The 23,225-nt window shown below is 37.3% G+C and overlaps 1 protein-coding gene across 1 annotated transcript in view; it reads left to right on the top strand.

The window, feature by feature from the left end:
* The window catches only part of FRMD6 (FERM domain containing 6), a 234,199-nt gene that overhangs the window by 103,199 nt on the left and 107,775 nt on the right, over window positions 1-23,225 (top strand). The window contains exon 2 of the mRNA XM_074213353.1: window positions 9,861-10,108. Within this exon, the coding sequence (XP_074069454.1) occupies window positions 10,010-10,108 (99 nt within the window). The 5' untranslated portion in view covers window positions 9,861-10,009. The remainder of the gene's footprint in view (window positions 1-9,860; window positions 10,109-23,225) is intronic.

Genomic DNA, 23,225 nt, shown 5'->3' with positions numbered 1-23,225 from the left:
TAGGTCATCTCCTTCAACCCAGGACCTTGCCCGTCCTAGGCGCCCGACACCCTCAGGGCCTGTCTTAGGTGGCTGGGTGAGGAGAAGTTGCCCGTCTTGGGGTTTACCTCGTCTTACCCCTAGGTGTCACATGTCATGCATGGCGGCTAGCCAGACTTGGGGATCCTCCCCCGTCTCCATGGCCATGAAGGCTTTCTGAGTAAGAAGCATATAGCCCCTCTGTCGCCTAGCTAGGCGGCAGAAACAGACAACAAGTAGGGTGATTCCCAGAATCAGCGTCCTTGTTCACCCTCAAGGGGGTATCCTCCCGCCATCTGGCAATCCCTCCATGGTATGGGATCCTCGATGTCTTCCCCTGTGGCCACACATGAGGGGCCCCACCGAGGCAGAAGGGAGCCCCATCGATGTATTGGTCACTAGCAGGCGAGGGTAGATCGGGGAGTTCTGTGCTACCGGAAGGGGAGAGGGAATAACTCGGAGTATTCCCCATGTCGGATTTCCTTCAGATGGAGCACCTCCAAGGATCCCTACGACGATCAGAAGGCCTGAAAAAGGAAGAAATTCCTCTCACCCCGTAGGGTTGGGCATTAATCAAGGTCTCTTTAACCTCATTCACAAATGAGAGGGGTGTCTGATCTGCTCTCTGCTTCAGCCCAACCAACTTCTGTGTGGCTCTCCCCCCTTTCATGGCTCCAATCTTATCCCAAGCTGCAACATGTGTTTCTTTAACAGTCTCTAGCTCAAACTGGCCATACTGGGCCTGAACAGCAGGGTCAGTATAGGCTCCAGTTCCACACAGGAGGTCAATGGCTAAATCCAGGGGAGTATAACCCCGGGATTTTGCCAGCTTAGAGGCCTCTCTGCGGGCCTGAGCCTTAAAAGCTAAATATAAGGAGGCATCCAGGCACGCGGCTGCAATTTCGTCAAAGTCAGCAGGGGTCCAAGGGTGCGTAGCAAAGAGGTTTTGCATCAGTCTTTTTACATAAGGGGAGCTTGGGCTGTATTTAGTCACGGCCTCCTTAAGTTCCTTAAGCATCTTAAAAGGGACAGGGCGGTAGTCTCGGGCTCCGGTAAGGGGGTCCGTAAATACCGGGTAGAGGCCCCAGTCATCCCAGTCCACCTCCTCCCCTTTCTCTATTGCTATGGAGGCACTGGTGGCAAGTAGGCCGGATGGGCGGAGCCCTTGAGGGGATCTCTGAAGGGCGGACAAGGAACACGGGGGATTTTTTGCCTCTGTTTCCTGGCTGGGCCGCCAAGCCTGGGGCACGGCAGCTGTCCAATCAGCGCGGACTTCTCCCTCCTCGTCAGCAGCCTCCCGGTCCCACCTACTCACGCTCCTCTTCCTGCCACCCCTGAGGACTGTTTGCACCCCTCCCTTCCCGCGCTCGGAAACTTCCGGCCCTGAATCTTCTCCCTGGGGGCCCCTTTTTCCCCCATTGTTTCTTCTAAGTTCCTCCCACGGATACAGGGGAGGGGGTGGCCTTCCCTCTTCCTCTGGGCTCTCTGAATCCGATCCCGCCAACGAGCTACCCACCTGAGTGCTGATTGTTCGTGCCAAAGTCACCTTCTGGGGATGCAGGGCTGCATCCACTATCTTATACACTGTAAAATCCTTGGGGGTCAGTTTTCCCGGGCAGGTGTCATTATAGGAGGCCATCTGCTGCCCTACCACCTTCCATTTATCTGGTTGGATCCCACTATGTTGCACCCAAGGGCAGATGTTCCAGATATTCTCAACAAAAGCACGGCACGTCTTGATAGGTAATTTACAGCCATGCTCAGCGCAGAGTTTATAAAGCTGCCCTGCAACGGCCTCTTTTTCCTCCGGCTCAAAGGCGGGAATACTATTCCGGCCCCCCATGCTGTCTACTAGCCGAGGCTGCAATCCTAACAGGTGGCAGAACTGGAAAGTTCCCGTTCGGCAAAAGAGAAGGAGGAAGCAGGGCACAATCAGACAGGCCAGCACGGCAAGGAGCGTGATTAGAGCAGAAGGAGAAAGGGGAGAGAAAGAAAGCATAGTCAACACAATAGGGATATGTCCCTCAGGCAATATCTGAGAGTAAACGCCCTCTCCTTCCTCCCGGTCAGAAACGACCGAGGCTGTCTGGAGAATCCGACCAGCGGATTCAGACGTTCCCTAGCAAAATCAGGTCCCGGGTTTCGGCACCACTTGCCGGGTTTTTATTTACAACGCCGGCTTCTTAATGCTAGTCCGTCCTCTTACTCACCAGTCCAACGCGTGGTGAGTCTTCGGGGTACCTCCGGCCCCCACTCTTTGATGGGGGAAGAACCAGACAGAGCGCCTGAGGTGGGTCATGAGTCTTTATTCTTCTGTGATCACATTCCCGCTCCCTCCCCACCTCTCAGCAGACACTTTTATCCCCCCTGTCCTCCCTCCCATGAACTCTTAAACAATGAGGGGCCGAGTTCTGTAACATTCCTTTATAATGGGATTATTTTATCCCTTCTGTCCTCCCTCCCATGAACTCTTAAACAATGAGGGGCCGAGTTCTGTAACATTCCTTTATAAGGGGATTATGTTTCCCCCGCTAAGTGACCACCAAGCCTCTTCCCCCCGCCCCCAACAGTAGATGACTTTTAGAGATGAACAGGGTTAGAAGAAGGAGCTCTTAGAGAAAGACCTTAATTTTTTCACTGAAATATGAAGGAAATTTTTTGACTCAGAGTAGGGGGAGTGGGAAAGTCTAATTAAGGGGATAATGTATTTGCCAGCAGTATAAAAGGATTGCTATACATTATTTGTTACATAAATTTTTAACATACATTTTATGATTTTCTCCCATCTTTGTTCAGCTTCAATGAATGGGATAAAATTTAATTAATGTTATGAGGAGTGGTTGGGTCATATTGTAATAGGATGATGGGGTGAGGGAGTTAAGAAAAGGAGACTGATGTCCCCCTCAACTAGATTAAGACTGGTTCACCATAGGAGCAATATGGGAAAAGGTTAACTTCTAGGTACCCATTTTTTCAGGTCTTGGCTAAAGAAAACAAAGTTACAAATATATTATCACATTTCTTTCTTTTGTCATTTTGTGCTCTAAGCCTGAGTAATGACAACACTGAATCAGGTAATGCCTAGTTTAATGATATTGGGGGTATATTTCCAAATTACTTTACAGAACGTTTGGACTTTATAGTTCCTCCAGTAGCTTTTCAATATACTTCTCCTCCTAAATCCCTTGCAACAATTATAAATTTCTAATTTTGTTATCTTTGCCAATTTTGTGTTTTAATTTAATTTGGTAATTTGATTTTTAGTATTGTTTTAGATGTGTGTATAGTAGAAATCATTGTTTTTCCAATCATAAGGACCATCTTATCCCATCAGCCTTGTTAGAAAGTGATATGGGGGAAGGTATAAACCACTCTGTATCCTTTTCCAGAATGAACTTTTTGGAGAGAGAGGACTGATCCCAACTGGAGTTCCAATTCCTTTTTCCTCAAAGGTGGAAAACCCTTTGGTTTTCCCTCTAGCTGTTTTTTTTTCCCCCACTATTTCTTACTCCCTATATCAATTATGCTTCTTTTTCTTCCCATGGATAGTAATGTCTTCTTTCTCTTGTGAGGTATGAAATATTATCAGCTTGAGACACTACCTTAGAGGTTCGTGGAAGGAACCCCTCCATCCTGAACTACAACACTTTCAGGTTGCTTGTATTGGCTGTATTTGACAAGTGATAAAGACCTGGTGTGAGATCAGAGTGTAAAAGCCAAAACTTGTGCTATTTCTTTCTTGTTATCCTGTAGGCTAGCTTGAATTATTCTAGATTTGACAGTATTTGCTTTCTGGTGTTGTTTGGGAAAGTTGTGAAAAATATCTATTTTGCCATCTTGTTAATGATATGACCTTGATACTACCTATTATCTGTTTTGAATTAACGATACCATATGTGCCTCTTCAGTTGAATCAATTTGACTTTTGGGGACTTTCCTGTAATTGAAAGGCAAGAAGGGAAAAGGATTGTTCCCTCTTCCCATTTCCAAATACCTAGAAGATAACTGGCTGTCATCTGTTAATCTTAGTTCTGCCAAAGATGACTCAGCACTTTTTAAAAATTTTCATTAATTTATTTATACATTACTAAAATATTCTTGTTTAAGAGAAAACATAATACCCCCTCCCCGACAGAAATATAAGACCTCATGAGAAATAAAGTGAAAGAAAGAGAAAAAAATGTGCTTCAGTTTGTGTTCTGATACCATCAGCTCTGTCTCAGGTGCATCACATTCTTTATCATAAATCCATCAAAGTAGTTACTTCCATGTTTTTCCACAGTTGCTGTTGTTGTTTGTAATTCCCTCTATCTATTCCTCCCCACTACCATCTATTACATTTTCTCTCTCTCTTTTCACTCTGTCCCTCTTCAAAAATGTGTTGTGGGGCAGCTGAGTGGCGTAGAGGACAGAGCACTGGCCCTGGGGCCAAAAGCCCCAAGCCTACATCCCAACCCAGAGTCCCAGCAACCACCCAGCTCCATGGTCCCGGGCAGGTCACCCAATTCTACCACCTTGCAAAAAGTGAAAAAGAAAAGATGTTATATCTGACTATCCTTTCCTCTATCACCCACATGCCTCTCTCCTTTTTCTTCTAGATGTCTATATCCTATTGAGTGTGTATGCTGTTTCCTCTCTGAGCCATTTCCAATGAAAATGAAGGCTGCCTCATTCCCCCTCGCCCCCCATTCCATACTATTGCAAAAGCCACATGGAATATCTTTTACAAGAGATATCTTAGCCTATTCTACCACTCCTTTCTCTTACTCCCAGTACATTTCCCTTTTACCCATTGTCTCCCAATTTTAAAATATATTATATCTTCAAATTCAGCTCCTTGTGCCTCATCTATAAAAGCTCCTTCTATCTGCTCTTAAATGAGAAGGTTCATATGTGTATTATCAGTATCATCTTTCCATGCAGGAATACATGCAGTTCATCATCATTAAGTCCCTCATAATTTACCCTTCTCCTCCACTTTCTAGGCTTCACCTGAGTCCTGTATTTGAAGGTCAAACTTTCTATTCAGCTCTGATTGTTTGTTTCAACAGGAACATTTGAAATTCCCATTTCATTGAAAGCCCATCTTTTCCCTTGGAAGAGGATGTTCAGTTTGGATGGGTAGTTGATTCTTGATTGCATTCCAAGCTCTTTTGCCTCCCAGAATATTATATTCTAAGACATATGAGCCCTTAATGTAGATGCTGCTAAATCCTGGGTAATCTTGATTGTAACTCCATGATATTAGAATTGTTTCCTTCTGGCTGCTTGTAATATTTTCTCTTTGACTTGGAAGTTTTGGAACGTGGCTATAATATTCCTGGTGAGTTTTTTTTTTAATTTTTTTTTCTCTTTCCAAGGGAGATCAATGGATTTTCTCAGTTTCTATTTTAACCCTCTACTTCTAGGATGTCATGGCATTTTTCCTGTAGAAATTCTTTTAAAATGAGCTCAAGGCTCTTTTCCTTATATTGACTTTCAGGTAGCCCAATAATTTTTAAATTCTCTTTCCTGTATCTCTTTTCCAGATCAGTCATTTTTTTTTCAATGAGATATTTCACATTTTCTTCTAGTTTTTCATTCTTTTGGTGTTAATTATTGTGTCTTGATTTCTCACAAAGTCATCAGCTTTTTTTAGCTCCATTCTACATCTGAAGGATTTTGTTTTCCTCAGAGAGCTTCCTTACTTCCTTTTCCATCTGGCCAATTCTGCTTTTTTTTTTTTTTTTTTTTTTTTTTTTTTTTTTTTAGTTTTTTGCAAGGCAAATGGGCTTAAGTGGCTTGCCCAAGGCCACACAGCTAGGTAATTATTAAATGTATGAGACTGGATTTGAACTCAGGTACTGCTGACTCCAAGACTGGTGCTTTATCCACTATACCACCTAGCCACCCCTGCTTTTTTTTTAATTAAAGATTTTATTTATTTTGAGTTTTACAATTTTTCCCCCAATCTTACTTCCCCCCACCCTCCCACAGAAAGCAAATTGTTGGTTTTTCATTGTTTCCATGTTGTACACTGATCCAAATTGAGTGTGATGAGAGAGAAATCATATCCTTAAGGAAGAAACATAAAGTTTAAGAGATAACAAGATCAGACATTAAGATATCAGGGCTTTCCCCCCTAAATTAAAGGGAATAGTCCTTGAACTTCATTCAAACTTCACGGTTCTTTATCTGGATACAGATGGTATTGCCCATTGCAGTTAGCCCCAAATTGTCCCTGATTGTTGCATAGATGATTCCATTCCAGCAAGTCCATCGAGGTTGATCATCACCCCTATGTTGCTGTTTGGATTTCCAGTGTTTTTCTGGTTCTTCTCATCTCCCTCAGCATCAGTTCATGCAAATCCCTCCAGGCTTCCCTGAATTCCCATTCCTCCTGGTTTCTAATAGAACAATAGTGTTCCATGACATACGTGTGTGTGTGTATATATATATATATATATATATACACACACACACATATATATACACACATATGCACCACAGTTTGCTAAGCCATTCCCCAATTGAAGGACATTCACTTAATTTCCAATTCTTTGCCACCACAAACAGGGCTACTATGAATATTTTTGCACAAGTGATGTTTTTACCCTTCTTCCTCATCTCTATTGCTGGATCAAAGGGTATGCACATTTTTGTTGCCCTTTAGGCATAGCTCCAAATTTCTCTTCAGAAACATTGGATGAGTTCACAGCTCCACCAACAATGTAATAGTGTCCCAGATTTCGCACAACTTTTCCAACAATGATCATTATCCTTTCTGGTTATATTAGCCAATCTGAGAGGTGTGAGGTGGTACCTCAGAGAAGCTTTAATTTTCATTTCTCTAATAAGTAATGATTTAGAGCAATTTTTCCTATAACTATGGAATGCTTTGATCTCATATGTAAATTGCCTTTGCATATCCTTTGACCATTTGTCAACTGGGGAATGGCTTTTTTTAAAATATGACTCAGTTCTCTGTACATTTTAGAAATGAGTCCTTTGTCAGAAACTTTAGTTGTAAAGATTGTTTCCCAGTTTACTACATTTCTTTTGATCTTGATTGCAGTAGTTTTATCTGTACAAAAGCTTTTTAATTTAATGTAATCGAAATCATCTAGTTTGTTTTTAATGATGTTCTCTATCTCTTCCTTAGTCATAAACTGCTCCCTTTTCTATAGATCTGACAGGTAAACCAGTCCTTGATCTTCTAATTTGCTTATAGTATTGTTTTTTATGTCTAAATCCTGTATCTATTTGGATCTTATCTTGGAATAAGGTGTGAGGTGTTGGTCTAATCTAAGTTTCTTCTATACTAAATTCCAATTTTCCCAGCAGATTTTATCAAAGAGAAAGTTTTTATCCCATTAGGTGGACTCTTTGGGTTTATCAAACAGCAGATTACTATAGTCATTTCCTGCTATTGTACGTATTATATTCCACTGGTCCACCACTCTGTTTCTTAGCCAATACCAGAGAGTTTTGATGACTGATGCTTTATAATATAATTTTAGATCGGGTAGGGCTAAGCCCCCTTCTCTCCTTTTTCTTCTAGATTTCTATACCCTATTAAGTTTGTGTGTGTGTTGCTTCTTTTCTGAACCATTTCCAATGAGAATGAAGTTCCCCTTTACCTTTCCCCTTCCATACCATTGCAAAAGATATTTCTTGACTTTTTTACATGAAATGTCTTAGCCTATTCTACCTCTCCTTTCCCTTTCTCCCAATATATTTCCTTTTCACCCATTGACTCCCTCTTTACAATATATTATACCTTCAAATTCAGCTCTCTCCTGTGCCTTGTCTCTATATGCTCCTTCTAACTGCTCTAATAAATGAGAAAGTTCAAATGAATATTATCACTATCATCTTCCCATGCAGGATTACATGCAGTTTAACAGCTTTAAATCCTCATAATTTATCCTTTTTATCCACCCTCTTTATACTTCACCTGAGACCTATACTTGAAGATCAGACTTTCCATTCAGCTCTGGCTGTTTAAACAAGAACATTTGAAATTCCTGTTTCATTGAAAGTTCCTCTATTTCCCTGGAAGAGGATGTTCAGTTTTGGTGGGTAGTTGATTCTTAATTGCATTCCAAGCTCTTTTGTCTTCTGGAACATTATATTTCAAGTCCTGTGAGCCTTTAATGTAGTGGCTGCTAAGTCTTGTGTAATCCTGGCTGTAACTCCATGATATTTGAATTGTTTACTTCTGGCTGCTTGTAATATTTCTCTTTGACTTGGGAGTTCAGTAATTTGGCTATAATATTCCTGGGGGTTAGTTTTTTGGATCTCCTCCTGAGAGGAGATTGGCAGATTCTCTCAGTTTCTATTTTACCCTCTCCTTCTAGGATATCAGAACAAATTTCATGTAGAAATTCTTTTTTTGTTTTTTAGGTGTTTTTTTTTTTTTGTAAGGCAAACAGGGTTAAGTGGCTTGCCTAAGGCCACACTGCTAGGTAATTATTAAGTGTCTGAGACCGGATTTGAACCCAGATACTCCTGACTCCAGGGCTGGTGCTTTATCCACTACGCCACCTAGCCGCCCCATAGAAATTCTTTAAAAATGAAATGAAGGCTTGATTGAGATAAGCAAAACCAGAAGAACAGCATCATGGGGTTGATGATCAATCTTAATGGACTTGGTCATTTCATCAATGCAACAATCAGGGACAATTTTAGAGTATCTGTGGTAGAGAATGCCATCTGTACCCAAACAAAGAATTGTTGAGTTTAAACAAAGACCAAAGACTATTACCTTTAATTTTTAAAAATAAAAAGGTATCTTATGTAATTTTGCTATCTCTAAAATTTTATTTTTTCCTTAAGGATATGATTTCTTTCTCAACACATTCAATTTTGACCAATGTATAGCATGGAAGCAATGTAAAGCCTATCAGATTTGTCTTCTGTGAGTGGTGGGTAAAGGGAAGTGAGATTGGGGAGAAAATTATACAATTCAAAAAAAAACTAAAAAAATGATATCAAGGCTCTCTTTCTGATTATGACTTTCATAATTTTTAAGTTGTCTCTCCTAGATCTGTTTTCCACTCAGTTGATTTTTTCAATAAGATATTTCATGTTTTTCTTATAGTTTTTCATTCTTTTGGTATTGTTTCTTGATTCCTTGCAAAGTCATCAGTTTCCTTTAGTTTCCATTCTATATTTGAAGGAGTTACTTTCTTCAGAGAACTTTCTTATCTCCTTTTCTGTCTAGCCAATTCTGTTTTTTTAAGGTATTTTTCTCTTCATTAACTTTTTTGAACTGCTTTTTTCCATTTGATCTAAACTTGGTTTCTAACATGTTCCTTCCTTTAGCATTTTTTTTTGGATCTCCTTGACCAAGCTGCTGACTTGGTTTTCATGTTTTTCCTGCATCTCTCATTTCTCTTCCTAATTTTTCCTCTACCTCCCTTACTTGATTTTCAAAATTTTTTTTGATATCTGCCTGAGTGCAACTCCTATTTTTCTTGGAGGCTTTAGATACAGAAGTTTGGATTTTGTCATCTTCTGAGTTTGTGTTTTGATCCTCCATGGGACAAAGTAATTGTCTATGGTCAGGTTTCTTTTTTTCTGTTTACTCATTTCCCTGGGCATCTCTGATGAATTTACCATTCAACTAGATTTTAAGTTCATTGAATGGAGGGACCATCTTATACTTCTTTGTATTCACTACAGTGGTGTTCATTTGTATGAGATAATTAAAATTTGTGTTCTGAATTACTAAAACGTATGTGATTTGTCTTTTAGCATATGACTATGAAAAAGTCAATATTGCTACTATGTTCAAATCCTTTCCTTTGCCCATTGTATGTAATCTTGCTGTTACATTAGTATCTTTATTTCCTTTTTAGCTGTGTTGCTTATGGAGACAGATGCCATCTTTCCCATCCTGTGAAGTGTGTGATGAGAAGTCATATTTTACTGCCGAGTGTTCTGAACCTAGAAATTTACAAGGTCTCAGAGCACAACTCTAAAGCCAGTAGAGTAAGCCCAGAATACAATGAACAAATTGAACTTCCATAATAATAGAGTCATGCAAGACCGCAGAAGTGTTTGTATTTTTCTACCTAATGATGAATCTCTGAATATCATCATAAATGTGAGTAAATCTAACATTATAAGTTCATAATTAATGTGTTACTTTTACAGCTCCAATGTTTATCAAAATGGCAGTGTTCCATATTTGCTCTAACATAAGCAAAATATCTTAGCTTAAATACCTAGTCTAGTCATTTATTGACATTGCCCAGTTAAACCTGACAGCCAGAAAATTCAGGCAAACCTTATGTCTTAGGGGGAAAAAAATTAAGGAAGTTTGCCTTTAAAGGCTATTTTGAAAAGTGTCACTCACAAACTTGAAGACCTAATATTTAATTGCTTGTCTCTCATATTATTTTACTGATGTTATTAAAATTTTGTAAATCTTGATCAAACTTTTTGTGCTGTATAATAAAATTGTATAAAATTTAGTGATAACATGGTTTCATATCAATATAGATTATTTGTAATTATTTGTAATAGTGAAAAGAAGGAATGAATGATGGTTGTAAATTAATTTGAGGATTGACGATCCATTTTACTTTTATTTCCTTTATTTCTCCACCTATGCTTTGGAAGTAGATGATTAAGGGGAAAAAGGCCACTTTTCTCATTTTGATTATTTTTCTACTTAAGTACTTATATACTTATGGTTTATAATCAAATTTAAAGGAATATAACTTAAGAGACAGCATTCCATGAATTTTATGCTAATATTTCTTTTGTAAAAAAATAGACTGTTGTAATAGGAAAACCTAGGAAAATTGTTTATTACAGTAAATAATTTTTTCCCCTATAATTTCATGGAAATTTTTTGCTTATGGTTCCCTTCTTAGCAGCAAATCTGATGTATTCTTTGGAATTGTAATGTTCATAATGTGAAAAATATTTCTAATCATAGATAAAGAATTTCTGCCCAAATATTTAAGAGCTTTATTCACTTTTGCCAACTTTCTAGCATTTCTTTAATTTCAGATTTGACAGTTTTCAAGTGGACAGTGTTACTGATCAGGAACTTCCTGATGAAACAATAATTCTATTTTTGAAATAACAGCTGTATTCCAACAATTTTTAGAGGAAAAATTGAATTCATGCAAATAACTATCACCTTTTTTTCTAACAAGCACTTATTATGTACTTATTCTAAGATACTAGAGATATAGTATCTACTATAAGTCTGAAAATACAGTTACGAAAAGTAAAACTACCTATGCCTTTGAGTTCATATTTTGTCAAGGGTAGAGGGAAAACAACATGTATACTGATAAATATACAAAATAATTTCAAGAAAAATTTTTGACACATTAATAAGGATCTATGTAGGTTTCCCTTGAACCTAAGTTTGGAAAAAAAAGCCAAAGAGAAATACCATGGTTTAGTGGAAAGAACATAAACTCTGATGTCAGAGGACTCAATTTCAAATGCTTTCTCATTAGTGCTTCTAGTACTTACCAGAGACCTTGAGCAAGTCATATAACCTTCATGAGTCTTAGTTTCCTCCTCTATAATATGAAAGAGTTGAACTACATGACATTTGAGTTCCCGTGTTATATATGCATTTATGATTTCATGATCTATGATTATAAAGAGGCAGGGTTAAGTTGGAAATACATTTCAGGCATATAGATAAGGCTATGCAAAGCCAAAGAGATAGATATATAGATTGATGTAATTTAGAAACAGAAAGTAAAAATGCAGTTTGTGTGGAAAGTAAATTGCATAGAACTTGATATCTAGGCCAAGCTATTACCAAAAGGAATTCTCTCTATAAAACTTGAAGACCTCCAAAGAAGAAGAATCTATCCACTACTTCCTTTTTTTTTTTTTTGCAAGGCAATGGGGTTAAGTGGCTTGCCCAAGGCCACACAGCTAGGTAATTAAGTGTCTGAGGCCAAGTTTGAGCTCGGGTACTCCTGATTCCAGGGCTGGCGCTCTATCCACTGCACCACTTAGCCACCCCTATTCACTACCTTTCAAGTTAATATATTCTACTTTTGGACAGTTATAATTCCAAGATAATTTTTACTGACATGAATTATAAATTTTCCTCTTTGCAACTAACCCACTGCTTCTGGTTCTAGGATCAAGCAGGACTAGTTTAATCCTTCTTACAGAAGACAACTATTCAGATACTTAGAAAGTTATCATGGTTTTATATGTAAGCATAGGTTACATAAGATTAAATTACAATTCCATTACTATCATTTTTATTTTATTTTTCCATTGATATTTTATTTTTCCAATTATTTGATATGAAAGTTTTTCAACATTCATCCACATGCATATTTTTAAGGTACATAATTTCCTTACACTCTCCCTTCCCACCACACCCCCCTCTTCATATCATTGAATAGTCAGGTGAATACTATACATTCATATTTGTGTTTTTTATATGAGGAATTAGGATTAAGAGAAAACAAAGCCATGAGATGGGAAAAGAATTACATGAGAAATTTTTTTAAAAAGTGAGTGGTAGTGTTCATTCAGATTCTGTAGGGGTTTTTTGTTTGGTTTTGTTTTATTTTTTTTTCTCTGAATAGGGATAGCATTGTCCATCACAAAGTCTCCTAGGGTTGTCCTAGCTTTCTGAACTGCAACCATTAAGGTCGAACAACTCACAGTATTGTTGTTAATGTATACAAAGTTCTCCTGTTTCTGCTTCCTTCACCCAACATCAGTTTCTATAATTCTTTCCATGTGTCTCTAGAGTCTGCCCATTCATGGTTTCTTATGGAACAATAGTACTCTATAACATTCATATACCATAACTTGTTCAGCCATTCTGTAATTGATGGATATATTTCTAGATTTGAAATAGAATTTAACACCATGTCTCACAGACTAGCCACCCCCTGTCCTGGGCCCCCTCCAGAGTATGAGAGACCTAAATTACAAAAATTAGCCCCATAACATTAGAATGTAGCGACTCTGAACTGCAAATGCCCAAACAGCACTAAAGAACAGAGGGAGTGAGCAGGAAATCAAGAAAGGACACTGTTTGGTGGGGTCTATAGCCACTTCTAAACCTGAAAGTATAGTACTTAGCGTCCAATCTACAAATTAACCGACATCATGGATCAAAAAAGGAACCAGGAAAAAACATTATGCAGGAAATTATAGGGGAAAACTGTCTAAATCTGCTAGAACAGGAAAAATATATAACCATTGAAAAAATCCACAGAAACCCCTCTCAATTTGAGAGGTGTGCCTTTTATTGAGATGTCTTAATTTAAAAAAACATTTTAATCACTCTGGACAAAGTATTCATGAGCCATTTATAACAATTTGGGACTTTGCGATATAATGTAAATCTTTCAGTATTTTCCCAGAAAAGTGCAAGCTTATAACTTGATTTTAAAGCACACTTTTTTGGTGTTCTCTGTGGGTGAAATATCTCAGAGATTCCTGGGAAGATTGGCCCAGGATTTGGAGCCAAGAGTGATTAAAATGTCTGGAGGTAAGAACAGTGGTAAGAGGTGATCTTCACGGGTGGGGCAGTGGCCAGAGCTGCCCTGGCTGGCTGAGAAGTTCTTCAGGTGGGAGATCTATCCTGAGGATAAGAGGGTGCCCCAGAGGGAGGGAGGGGATTTGGGGTCTCTCTCCTAGAATTTCCCAGAAAGAAACTTAAAGCCTACCATGGGGAAGATTGCTGGTAGACTTGGTGAGGGGCAAGGGAGCCCCGTGGCCAGTAACCGGAAGCCAGAAGGAAGGAAGCCAATTGAATCCGGTGTATGCTGTATGATTTTCAGAATGTGAGTGCTGGATTCTCTGTACAAGAAAAGAACGTCTCAACAAGTCAGCTGAGCTGGAGAAGAATTTTTGGAACAGATTCAGAAGATGCAGAAAGATATTGGATTTCTCTAGGGGGAAAAGAGAAGAGAGAAGGAGAGACACTGTATCAATTTATCTCCACTGTCTTGTGCCTGTGTGTATATTGTTTAGTCAGGGATCTGTTCCTTTTGCTACATGTAACTTACCCTTGATTCTGTAAGTATGAGACCTGTTTCCTTTCCTTATAGATAACGAAGGTTTTGAATGAGGAGAGGCATGGTTCTCAATCGAGAGAAAAGGAGGTCAAGATTATTGGGTGGCATGATTATATCCTACGTGACTATATTCTATCTAGGGAGAGTCCTACTCTGATTTAGAGAATGGCATATTAGTAATGGTGGGAGGAGAATTTGGCTGACAGAAGTTATTGCACAGTCTTTTGGTGTGGCTAGCTGTTGGACTTATGATGGTCCACAGAAGTTTGAGAACTGGCCTTGGGTTCCAGGATCCCCTGGGTCTGGCCTAGATTGTTCCTAATCAAAGGTGCACTTTGGCACAGGATTCTGGTCCAGAGGAGAGAAAGACCAGTGGCATATGACTAAGTCAGTTCAGGGTGACTATTGTTTATACAATTCTTACCAGGATATTTTTCCTCAGGAGTAGCAATTGGCTGTCAACTTCTGTCTGGAAGCAGGGTACACATTTTCTGAACTGTACAATTTACAGAGATATATGGACTGAGACTCATGTAAGATATAATGATGGTACCTGGATCCCTTGTCAGGATCCCTTATGATAAAGAAAATTGTGATTACCACTGCATATATCCATCTGCCAAAGATTGGTCACAGAGTTGTTATCTAGACTTAAGGGTCTGCTATCTGGGCACAATTAGAGTTATGGAACCCCAATTTATATCCTGATTAGATTGTAAACTGTAGTGGAAACAATTATTGATTACAAAACTAGGGCCCTGGACTTGCTGGCTGGCTAAGCCATGCAAGCAAGAGAGAGAGAGACAGAGACAGAGAGTTAATCAACACAGAGACCTATTAAACAATCTATTGATTAGAAAGGGAGGAGTTTGTGGGAAATTGAATCAATCAAGTTGCTGCCTGAAGATAGACAAAAAAGACATCAGAAAGTTGGCATATGCTCCCTCACAAACCTGGAAAATAGGAAAGGTCCATGACTCTGATAATGAGGAAGTAAAAATCTTGATAGAAGAAAAAGTCATTAGTCATGTCAGTAACAAGGATTGTGATTAACGAAAGAAATCACTATTAAGATGTAAAACCCAAATTCTTATTTGAAAAGAAAAGGGAGGTATTGTGAGGAATATGGTGATATTTGAATTCCATAAGAATGTGAAAGCAGAATTGTTAGTTTACATTACAGAGGTTAAGGTCTGCTTGAATTGTTGCCTATGGTTTGGTTTGTGAGTTAAGACAAAAAAACTTAGCCTCAGTCTGATCAAAAACTGAGATTAAGACACTTCCAGAGTGGAGCCAAGATAGCGTCATGAAGCTAACATGGTCCTGGAACTTTTCCCTACCAAAGATAAATGAAGTCTCTACTCTGACATTCAAACTACAGATACCACCAAGAAAAAGAGAAGATTCAAAAAGTTTTCAACAATAGACGTGGTGGGGGAGCTTCAGTGAGGGTCTGTCTCTTAGGAGAAAAATAGAATTAAGTCTAGGAGGCAGGAGAGTGGGAAAGCCAGCAGAGGGCTTTTAAGCACAGTGCAATCCAGGTCCTGTCAACTTAATAGCAGAGGTTCCAGCAGCTAAATAGCAAGCCATCAGGGAGGACTATAGTCCAAACAAGATCTGAACCCTGAGAACACTGGGGTAAAAGACAGGACTGGGTCATGAACAATTCTCTATTAAGTCAGAACCTGGACATAAAAGAGTTTAAAAAAAAACAACCTCTGCAAAGGCTAGGCCTGGACTGCACAGGTAGCATCTCAGCCAAGGGCAATCAATCCAGGGATCAGACCCCAAACCCAACAAAAAAAAAATAACCTTGGATCTATACTGCATACAACCTTAGGAGCAGAGCTAAAACAGCAAAGATGAACAAAAAAGCTAAAAGAGCACTTACTATAGAAAACTACATTACAGATAAAGATGACAGTAATACCATGCCTGAAGCAGTGAAAAATCACTCACGAAGGAAAGTATAAATTGGATTCAAATACAAAAGCTCATTGAAGAGCTTAAAAACAAATTTAAAAACCAAAGAAGAGGGGAAGAAGAAAAATGGAAAAAAAGAAATGAAAGTCATGCAGGAAAATGATGATGTTGACCAAAGAAATCAACTCCATTAAAAGTAAAATTAACCAGTTGGAAAAGGAAACACAGAAGCTAATTGAAGAAAATAAAACCCTAAAAATTAGAATTGAACAAATAGAAAACTACAAAACTACAAGATTCCATCAAACAAAATAAAAAGGCTGAAAAAATGTAAAGTTACCTTTTAGGGAAAACAAATGACCTGGAAAATAGATCCAGGAGAGACAGTCTACGAATCATTGGACTACCAGAAAGCCTGATTCAAGAAAAGAACGTAGAAAATATCATGCAGGAAATTATAAGTAAAAACTTTCTAAATCTACTAGAACAAGATAACAATATAACAATTGAAAGAATCCACAGAACCCCTCCAGAAAGAGATTCCAAGATAAAAACTCCAAGGGCTGTAATAGCCAAATTCCAGAACTCTCAAATAAAGGAGAGAATTTTACAGGCAGCAAAAGGAAAACAATTCAAATATAAAGGAAACAGAATTAGACTCACACAGGACCCTATCAGCCTCAACACTGAAGGATCAGAAGACCTGGAATAGCATATTTTGGAAAGCAAAGGACCTGGAATTACAACCCAGGATGTACTACTCTGTAAAATTCAGCATATACTGTCAGAGAAAAAGTAGGATGTTCAACAAAATAGAGGACTTCAGAATTTCCTGACACAAAGACCAGAATTGAACAGAGAATTCAATCCCCAAATATACAACTCAAGAGTTGCATTAAAAAAAAAAAGTAAATGAGAAAGAAAAAGAAAAAAACAAAACAAAACAAATGTTGGTCAAGACCATCAAATTGTATACAACCCTAAAAGGGAAGATACAACACTTCTGATTCTTTAGAACTTTACTTCTCTTAGGATAATTAAAGGGTAGAATATAATTGAAGAGAATGAACTCAAGGATATTGGTATACATCACTATATTTGAAACAAAAATCCTGGAAGAAAAGCAGGGGTGTTAACTTTAAATTTAAGTGTATTTTATTATCCTTTGATCCATTTTAATCCCACTGTGCTTAGCACCTTGTCTAATGAGGGAGAAATAAACTGGGTGCTCCTGAGTCGTGGTGTCTCTATAATTTAACAATCTTTGTAAAGTTCTCAGGTGAGACCTCCAGAGCCTCCCAGTACTTAAAGATCTTTAAGAATCCTAAGCTGCAGGGGTGGCTAGGTGCCACTGTGGATAAAGCACTGGCCCTGGAGTCGAGTACCTGGGTTCAAATCCAGTCTCAGACACTTAATAATTATCTAGCTGTGTAGCCTTGGGCAAGCCACTTAACCCCATTTGCCTTGCAAAAACCTAAAAAAACCCCCCAACAACTCTTGAGGTATTACCTCACCCCAACCGACTATCATTTGTAAAGTTCTCAGGTAAGACTTCCAGAGTCTCCCAGTACTTTAAACATCATAAATTGCAAAGTCCTGACTTGGTGTCTCTTTAACTTACAATCATTTGTAGGGGCAGCTAGGTGGCGTAGTGGCTAAAAGCACTGGCCCTGGAGTCAGGAGTACCTGGGTTCAAATCTAGTCTCAGACACTTAATAATTACCTAGCTGTGTGGCCTTGGGCAAGCCACTTAACCCCGTTTGCCTTGCAAAAACCTATAATCATTTGTAAGGTTCTGAAGTGAGACCTCCAGAGCCTTCCATACTTAGAGATCCTTAAGATTCTTAGGTTAATTAGATCAGGATTTGACTTAACTGGTACTTCACTTAACAAGGGATTAACTAAGGGAGGGTAAGAGAAAATAGGTCTGGGGGTAGGGCCACATAGTTAAAGAATGATTTTGTTTTGTATGTTACATATGCCCATGAGGAAGTTGGTGTGTCCTTGGAGGGTACTTGAAAAGGAGTTAAGGTAAAAAATGATTATAATGATAATTGGATGTAATTTGAGACAGTGCTGTTTATCAATTAATCAGTGATTATACTTTGATAACAATATGAGCTTGTCAAGCTTTTAAATAATCAAACTGTGATTGATAATACCTGATTATTAGTACTAGAGTGATAAATAACATCAAATGAAGATGCACAAAGATTTATAATTTTACAGGAAAAGAAGGGAGAATGTGAATGCTGAGTAAATTCTATTCAATAGATTTAGCACATTCCCACTTGGATTTAAAAATTTATCCTACTATCTACAGGGAAGTGGGGAACTGGGAAAGGGAAAGACAAGGGAAGAAGGGACTGATACAAGAGAAGGCAAAGGTAAAAGTGAAAATAAACTGAAAGTTAAATTTTAAGAGAAAAGTCAAAGGGGAAAGGGAGTAATTTTGGTGAGGAGGAATAAGAGGAAAGGAAAGAGAAAAATATGAAGAAAGATAGTATGGAGGGAAATACAGAATTAATAATTTTAACTGGATAGCAGAATGGATTAAAAATAGAATCCTACAATATGTTGTTTACAAGAAACACATTTGAAGCAGAGAGATACACACAGGGTAATAGTAAAAGGTTGGAGTAAAATATATTATGCCTCAGCTGAGGTAAAAGAATCAGGGATTGCAATTCTGTTTTAAGATAAGTAAAAGTAAAAATTGATCTCTTTTATAGGGATGAGGAAGGAAAATACATCTTAAAAGGCACCGTTGGTAACGAAGCTATATCATTATAATAATTTATACACCTAGTATAGCATCCAAATTCCTAAAGGAAAAACTGAGTGAATTACAAGGAAATATGGACAGCAAAACTAATAATGGGAGACCTCAATCTCCTTCTCTCAGAACTAGTTAAGCTTAATAACAGAATAAATAAATAAGAAGGAATTAAGAAGGTGAATGAAATCTTAGAAAACTTAGGTATGATAAACCTGGAGAAAACTTAAGGTGAACAGAAATGAATATACCTTTTTCTGGGCAGTACATAGCACCCACACCAAAACTACATGTACTAGGATGCAAAAATCTTATAGTCAAATGCAGAAAAGCAGAAATAATAAATACACACTTCTCAGACCATGATGCAATAAAAATTAAATATAATAAAGCATCAGGGAAAGATAAACTAAGAACTAATTGGAAATTTAATAACTTTATCTTAAATAATGGGTGAATCAAACTGTAAATAATAGAAACAATCAATAATTATATCTAAGCAAATGATAATAATGAGACATCATACCAAAATTTATGGGATGCAGCAATGCAATTTTGAGGGGAAACTTTATATCTCTAAATGCCTATATGAATGAGAGAAAGAGGAAATCAGTGGATTGGGTATGCAACTAAAAAAGCTAGAAAAAGAACAAATTAAAGATCCCCAATTAAAATTTTTTTAATTTAAGGCAGTGGGGGTTAAGTGACTTGCCCAAGGTCACACAGTTCAGCTAGTAGTGTCTGAGGTCAGATTTGAACTCAGGTCCTCCTGATTCCAGGACCAGTGCTCTATCTACTGTGCCACCTTGCTGCTCCCAAAGATCCCCAATTAAATACCAGATTAGAAATTCTGAAAATCAGTGGAGAGATTAATAAATTTGAAAGCAAGAAAACATTTGTCTCAAATAAAACTTGAGTTGGTTTTATGAAAAACCCAATAAAATAGACAAACCTTTGGTTAATCTGATTTTAAAAAAGAGAAGATAACTAATGTACCAGTATCAAAAATGAAAAGGGTGACCTACCAATGATGAGAAAATGAAATAGATCATCTTTAGCTGCTTTGCCAAACTATATGCCAATAAATTGGATAATTTGATTGAAATGGATAAATATTTACAAAAATACAAACTGTCCAGATTAACAGAATTACTTAACACCATTTTAGAAAAAAGAAATTGAAGAAACCATCAATAAACTCCCTAAGAAAAAGTCTCCAGGTCCAGATGGATTTACAAGTGAATTCTACCAAACATTTAAGGAACAATTAATTTCTATTCTCTATCAACTATTTTAAAAAATAGGAGGAGTTCTGCAAAACTACTTTTATGACTTCAACATGGTGCTGATACCTAAACCAGCAAGAACCAAAACAAAGAATATTACAGACCTATCTTCCTAATGAATATTGATGTAAAAATCTTAAACAAAATTTTAGCAATGAGACTATAGCAAGTAATTTCTAGGATAATAGCACCACAATCAGGTAGGATTTATACCAGGTAGGCAGGGGTGGTTCAATATTAGGAAAACACTGAAGAATTGAACATGTCAGTTATCTCAATAGATGCTGAAAAAGCCTTTGATTAAAATACAACATCCATTCCTTTTAAAAACACTAGAAAGTTTAGGAATAAGTGGAGTAGGAATAAATTTCCATAAAATAATAAATAGAAAATCTCTAAAATCATCAACAAATATTTATACCTGGAATACACTCAGAGCATTTCCAATAAAATCAGGGGTGAAAGAAAGATGTCCATTATCACCATTACTTTTTAATATAATATTAGAAATGCTAGCTGTAGCAGTAAGAGAAGAAAAAGACATTGAAGGAATCAGAATTGATAATGAGGAAGCAAAGCTTTCACTCTTTGTAGATGGTTGATGTTATACCTAGAGAACCTGAGAAAATCATCTAAAAATCACGCTTTACAATTAACAAATTGATCTAAGTAGCAGGATATAAAAATAAAGTCACATAAATCATCAGCATTTCTATATATATGAACAACAAAGCCCAAGAACAACAGATAGAGAAATTCCATTTGAAGTAACTATAGACAACATTACTTATGAATCTACTTTCCAAGACAAACTCAGAAATTGTATGAACACAATTATAAAGGACTTTTCACTCAGTAAGATCTAAATAATTGGGAAAATGTCTGTTGCTCATGGTTAGATCATGCTAATATAATAAAAGTTACAATTCTACCCAAATTAAATTACTTATTCATTGCCATTCCAATCAAACTACCGAATAGCCATTTTACCAAGCTAGAAAAAAATAGTAAGAAAATTCATCTGGAACAACAAAAGTTCAAGAATTGATTAAAAAAAATGTAAAAGGGTGGTGGCCTAGCTCTATACCAGATCTAAAACCATACTATAAAGTGGCAGATATCAAAACTTCGTGGTACCTGTTAAGAAATAGAGTAATGGATCAGTGGATTAGTATAGGTTCAAAAGAAACTACAGTAAATGACTACAGCAATTTACTGTTTGACAAATCCAAAGACTTCATCTTCTGGGATAAGAACTCACCATTTGACAAAAATTTTTGAGAATACTGAAAAATAGTATGGCAGAATCTAGGCATAGACCCACATCTCACATCCTATACCAAAATAAAGTCAAAATTGGTACAGAATTTAGACATAAAGGGTGACACCATAGATTAAATTGGTAGATCAAGACATTATCTATCAGTCCTATGAAAAAGGAATAAATTTATGACCAAATAAGAATGAGAGTACATTATAAACTGCAAAATGAATGATTTTGACTATATTAAATTGAAAAAGTTTTGCACTAAAAAAAAAAGAAATGCTGCCAAAATTAGAAGGAAAGCAGAAGCTAGGAAACGGTTTTCACAACTTGGAGTTGTGATAAAGAACTCATTTCTAAAATATATAGAGAATCGCATCAAATTTATTAGGTTACAAGTCATTCCCCCAATAAATAACTGGTCAAAGGATATGAATAGATACTTTCCAAATGAGAAATTAAAGCTATATGTAATCCCACGACAAAATGCTCCAAATCATTATTGATTAGAAAAATGCAAATTAAAACAACTATGAAGTATTGCCTCACACCTGTCAGATTTCTAAAATGACAAAAAGAGAAAATGATCAGTGTTGGAGAGCTGTGGGAGCATTGGGACATTAATGCATTGCTGGAGTTTGAACTGTTCCAACCCTTCTGGAGAGCAATATGGAACTATGCCCAAAGAGCAATAAAACTGTTCATTTCCTTTGACCAAGCAATTCCAATTCTAGGTGTATATCCAGAAGAAATTATAAAAGATGGGAAAAGTCCCACATGTTCCAAAATATTCATAACAATTCTTTTTGTAATGGCAAAAAATTGGAAAATGAGGGGATGCCCATCAGTTGGGGTATGGCTAAACAAATTATTGTTCCATAAGAAATCATAAATGATCAGATTCTAAAGAAGCATGGAATGACTTAAGGGATCTGATGTTGAGCAATGGGAATAGAGTCAAGAGAACAGTGTACACATCAATAACATGAGATGCACAGCCTCGATGGAAGCAACTTCTCTCAACAGTTCCAGAGAGCTAGGACAACCATATTAGACTGGTAATGGTCTTTATTATCCCCAACCAGAGGAAGAGAAATAAAACATACAGGGGAAAAAACCCATAAATGGTCGCACTCCACAGAAACATGGATTGAGTTACTGGATCTGAAGGGAATAGAACCAAGAGAACAGTGTTCACATTAACTAACATTATGAAATGATCAACCTTGATGGAAGCAGATCCTCTCAACAGTTCAGAGAGCTAGGACAACCATATTATACTGGCTATCCCCATCTAGAGGAAGAAAAACAAAACAAAAAAACCCTATAGTATCTGATAAATACTTTATAAAAGTTATATCTTATGTATCTCTTTCCTGTAATCCTGATTTCTTATACTGAAAATGACTAATCTGTAAGCATGTTTATCAAAATTATCCATGTAGCATTAGCTAACCTGACTATTTGCAACTGAGTGAGTGGGGTGGGAAGGGAGGGTGGAAGGATATTTTGTTATTTAATAATATACATGTACATATGGATGGAAAAAAGGTAAAGATGCTATTCAAAAAATAATTATTATAATTTTAGTCATATGTCATGTCCCACCTTTAGCCTCAATAATTCAAACTCTAAACTGTCAAATCTCTTACCTTCTAGACTCATTACTTTTCTTTTGCTGCTTTTTGAGCTGCTAAACACAGCTGAAAAAAATCTCAAATTTTTGTTAACAAGGAATATATTATTCAAACTCAACTGGGCCTTCATTGCTACCTACTTCATTGATTTTCTCACTCCTTACAAAAACTCTTCTAAATCTCTTCCCTCTTACAGACTTTTCTTTTACTTTTCGAAGAAAAATGAAGCCATTTTTCTTGAACTTCTCATCTCATTGTTTTCGTTTAAAAACCCAATGACAAACTCCTTTCTTTCCTGTTTCCCTC

Source organism: Macrotis lagotis, chromosome 1 (assembly GCF_037893015.1).
Source record: "Macrotis lagotis isolate mMagLag1 chromosome 1, bilby.v1.9.chrom.fasta, whole genome shotgun sequence".
NCBI classification, from domain to species: domain Eukaryota; kingdom Metazoa; phylum Chordata; class Mammalia; order Peramelemorphia; family Peramelidae; genus Macrotis; species Macrotis lagotis.
This window is presented reverse-complemented; position numbering and strand designations above follow the sequence as displayed.